The sequence below is a fragment of the Clarias gariepinus genome, chromosome 26 (assembly GCF_024256425.1).
Source record: "Clarias gariepinus isolate MV-2021 ecotype Netherlands chromosome 26, CGAR_prim_01v2, whole genome shotgun sequence".
Lineage (NCBI taxonomy): Eukaryota > Metazoa > Chordata > Actinopteri > Siluriformes > Clariidae > Clarias > Clarias gariepinus.
The window spans coordinates 497,747-500,840 of NC_071125.1; the positions used below are offsets into that span (position 1 = coordinate 497,747).

At 51.6% G+C, this 3,094-nt stretch overlaps 1 protein-coding gene across 1 annotated transcript; it reads right to left on the minus strand.

The window, feature by feature from the left end:
• Window positions 1-408: 408 nt before the first annotated feature.
• On the minus strand, window positions 409-1,554 carry LOC128514102 (uncharacterized). The gene is made up of 2 exons (XM_053487791.1): window positions 1,145-1,554; window positions 409-964 (listed from the first exon to the last, which is right to left on the minus strand). The coding sequence occupies exons 1-2, from the start codon at window positions 1,268-1,270 to the stop codon at window positions 551-553; spliced, it is 540 nt and encodes a 179-aa protein (XP_053343766.1). The 5' UTR covers window positions 1,271-1,554; the 3' UTR covers window positions 409-550.
• Window positions 1,555-3,094: the final 1,540 nt, after the last annotated feature.

A 3,094-nucleotide genomic window follows, 5' to 3' on the forward strand; every position in this document is an offset into this window, starting at 1 on the left:
ACTAGGGAATTAGAGGACGCAAGCGCAGGAATGGTGAACATAGAGTTTATTTCTTCCAGACAGTATATCTTTTTCTTTTCTTCTCTTTTAATTTTTTCTTTTAGTAATATTAAACCAAAGAAACACACAACAAAAATATAACAAAAGTCCGCCCCTCGGGCTTCTTCCGCGCCTCCTCAGGCGGGGTCTGCAGCCGGGTGAACGTTGACTTTTAGGAGATTTCTTCCCAATAACCGAGAGACATACGCTAGGGCTTTCTAGCCCGCTGTCTGGTGCTTTTGAACTTGAACTTTGACGAAAAAAGCGTGTCTGTCTAGGACAGACCTTACCCCGCGCTAGCAGACTCCGACTCAGCCCTGAGGAGGAAAATAGGCAGACAGGAAGGGTTAGAGACAAACACTAAAACAGACACGACGGTAACAGTGCACGGACGTGATACTCCGGGTTCGGCTGGCTTAAGTAGACACACAGGGGAGAGACACAGGTGAACATGATTAGTGAAGGGAAGACATACCAACTTAGACACACTAGGGGGGGACAGAGCTGCGTCTCAGTAGTCCGGAGACCCAGATCTTAACCCCTCGGACTGTGGAGGTGCAGATGTGACAGTACCCCCCCCCTCAGGGCCGGCCTCCCGAGGGAGGCGAGGACGCCCCCGGCGTCTTCCTGGGTGAGGTTGGATCGTTTGCCGAGCGGGGCGGCCCGGAGGTCGGGGAGCCGGGCGATCCGGTCGTTCCCGGTGGAACGTAGTGATGAGTTCTGGACTCAAGATGTCCTTCGCCGGGACCCAACTCCTCTCCTCCGGACCGTACCCCTCCCATTCTACCAAATATTGGAGTAAACCTTCTCTCCTCCGGGAATCTAGTAATTTGGTTACCTTAAATGCCGGTGCGCCCTCTATCTCCACAGCCCCAGGGAGCGAAGGCTCTGCTGTGCCCTCGTCGAGGGGTCCCCGGACCACTGGCTTCAGAAGGGAAACATGAAATACAGGGTTAATTTTCATATGAGAGGGTAGTTTTAATTTAAATGAGACGGGGTTGATTTGAGCTAGGATGGGAAAGGGACCGATGTACTTGGGTGATAATTTACGGCAGGGGAGGTGCATGTGGAGGTCCCGTGTCGAGAGCCATACTCGATCGCCTACCTGGAGCGGAGGACTTTCTCTCCGTCGTCTATCGGCAAACTTTTTGAAACGAGAGACTGCTCGGGAGATTTGGGTGTGTGCGTCTTCCCACACTCTTTCCGCTTTCCGAAACCACTCATCCACCATAGGTACTTCGGTGGGCGTGGTGTCCCAAGGACAGAGCGGAGGTTGATATCCGAGTATGCATTGGAACGGCGTTAGGCCGGTCGTGGAGTGGACTAACGAATTTTGGGCATATTCTGCCCAGAGCAGCCAGTGAGCCCAATCATGCTGTCTGCCACTACAATATGCTCGAAGATATCTCCCGAGCTCTTGGACAGTCCGCTCTGCCTGTCCATTTGACTCGGGGTGATAGCCTGACGTTAGGCTAACGGTGGTCCCCAATTTCTGGAAGAACGCTTTCCAGACCCTGGCGATAAATTGAGGACCACGATCGGAAATAATATCTTCGGGTATGCCGTAGTAACGAAACACGAACTCAAAAAGGGCTTCTGCTACTTGGATGGCTGACGGGAGGGAGCCAAATGGGATGAAATGACATCCCTTCGAGAACCGATCTACCACGACTAGGACCGTCGTGTACCCTTTAGACACCGGCAAATCCGTGACAAAGTCTACAGCAATGTGTGACCACGGTCGGTGTGGTGTCGGTAGGGGCATTAATTTACCAGTCGGGAGGTTACGAGAGCTTTTTGTGGTCGCACAAACTGCACAAGATAAGACTACTGTCTTTACGGTTTCCCTCATCCTCGGCCACCAGAACTTTCTGGCTATAATATTATAGGTGCGTGTCACGCCGGGGTGTCCTGAAGACACGTTGGTGTGTGCTTCAAGGGTAATGCGATTTCGTAATGTCTCGGGGACATAGGTTCGGTCGCGGGGACACTCCGTGGGTATGCGGTTCTCACGCCCCCACCGAGTAATCTCCGCGTCCAGATCCCACGTCACCGGGGCTATTACGAGGGGAGCAGGTAAAATCGGTTCAGGATTTTCTATGGGTATAGGAGTGGGATAGTAGCGTGACAGCGCATCCGCTTTTTTATTTTTTGAACCTGGCCGATATGTAATGTGGAAGTGGAAACGCGTAAAGAACAGCGCCCAGCGAGCTTGGCGAGTGTTTAACCTTTTTGCTTGCTGGATATATTCGAGGTTTCGGTGATCGGTTAGGACTATAAATGGGTATTTGGCTCCCTCTAGCCAGTGTCTCCACTCCTCTAACGCCGCTTTAACCGCAAGCAGTTCCCGATTACCGATATCATAGTTTTGTTCGGCAGGTGTCAGTTTACGGGAAAAAAATGCGCAAGGATGAAGTTTCTCAGGTCGCCCTTGGCGTTGCGACAGCACCGCCCCGATCCCCACCTCGGAAGCATCTACTTCTACAATAAACGGCTTCTCGGGGTCGGGAAGCCGTAAAATAGGTGCGGTGGTGAAGGCCGTTTTTAATTTTTGGAAAGCCGCTCTCGCTTCGGCGGAGAGCGCTTTTAGTTTAGTAGGCTTACCTTTAAGCATGGAGGTGAGGGGCGCTGCCACCGAACTAAAGTTTCGAATAAATCGCCGATAAAAGTTGGCAAACCCGAGAAAACTTTGTAGCGCCTTTACCGACCGAGGTTCCGGCCATTTGGTTACCGCCTCCACCTTGGATTTCTCCATCTCGACCCCCAGTGGTCCTATGCGATAGCCGAGAAATGCAATCTCCCTCTTGTGGAATTCGCATTTCTCTGCCTTCGCATACAACCCGTGCGCGCGCAGGCGACGAAGGACGGCTGTTACATGACCGACATGCTCGGAATATGACCTTGAGTATATTAGAATATCATCTAGGTATACTACGACACAATGGTTAAACATATCCCGAAACACGTCGTTCATGAACCCCTGAAACACCGCAGGTGCATTTACCAGCCCATACGGCATTACGTTATACTGATAATGACCGGATGAAGTGCTAAA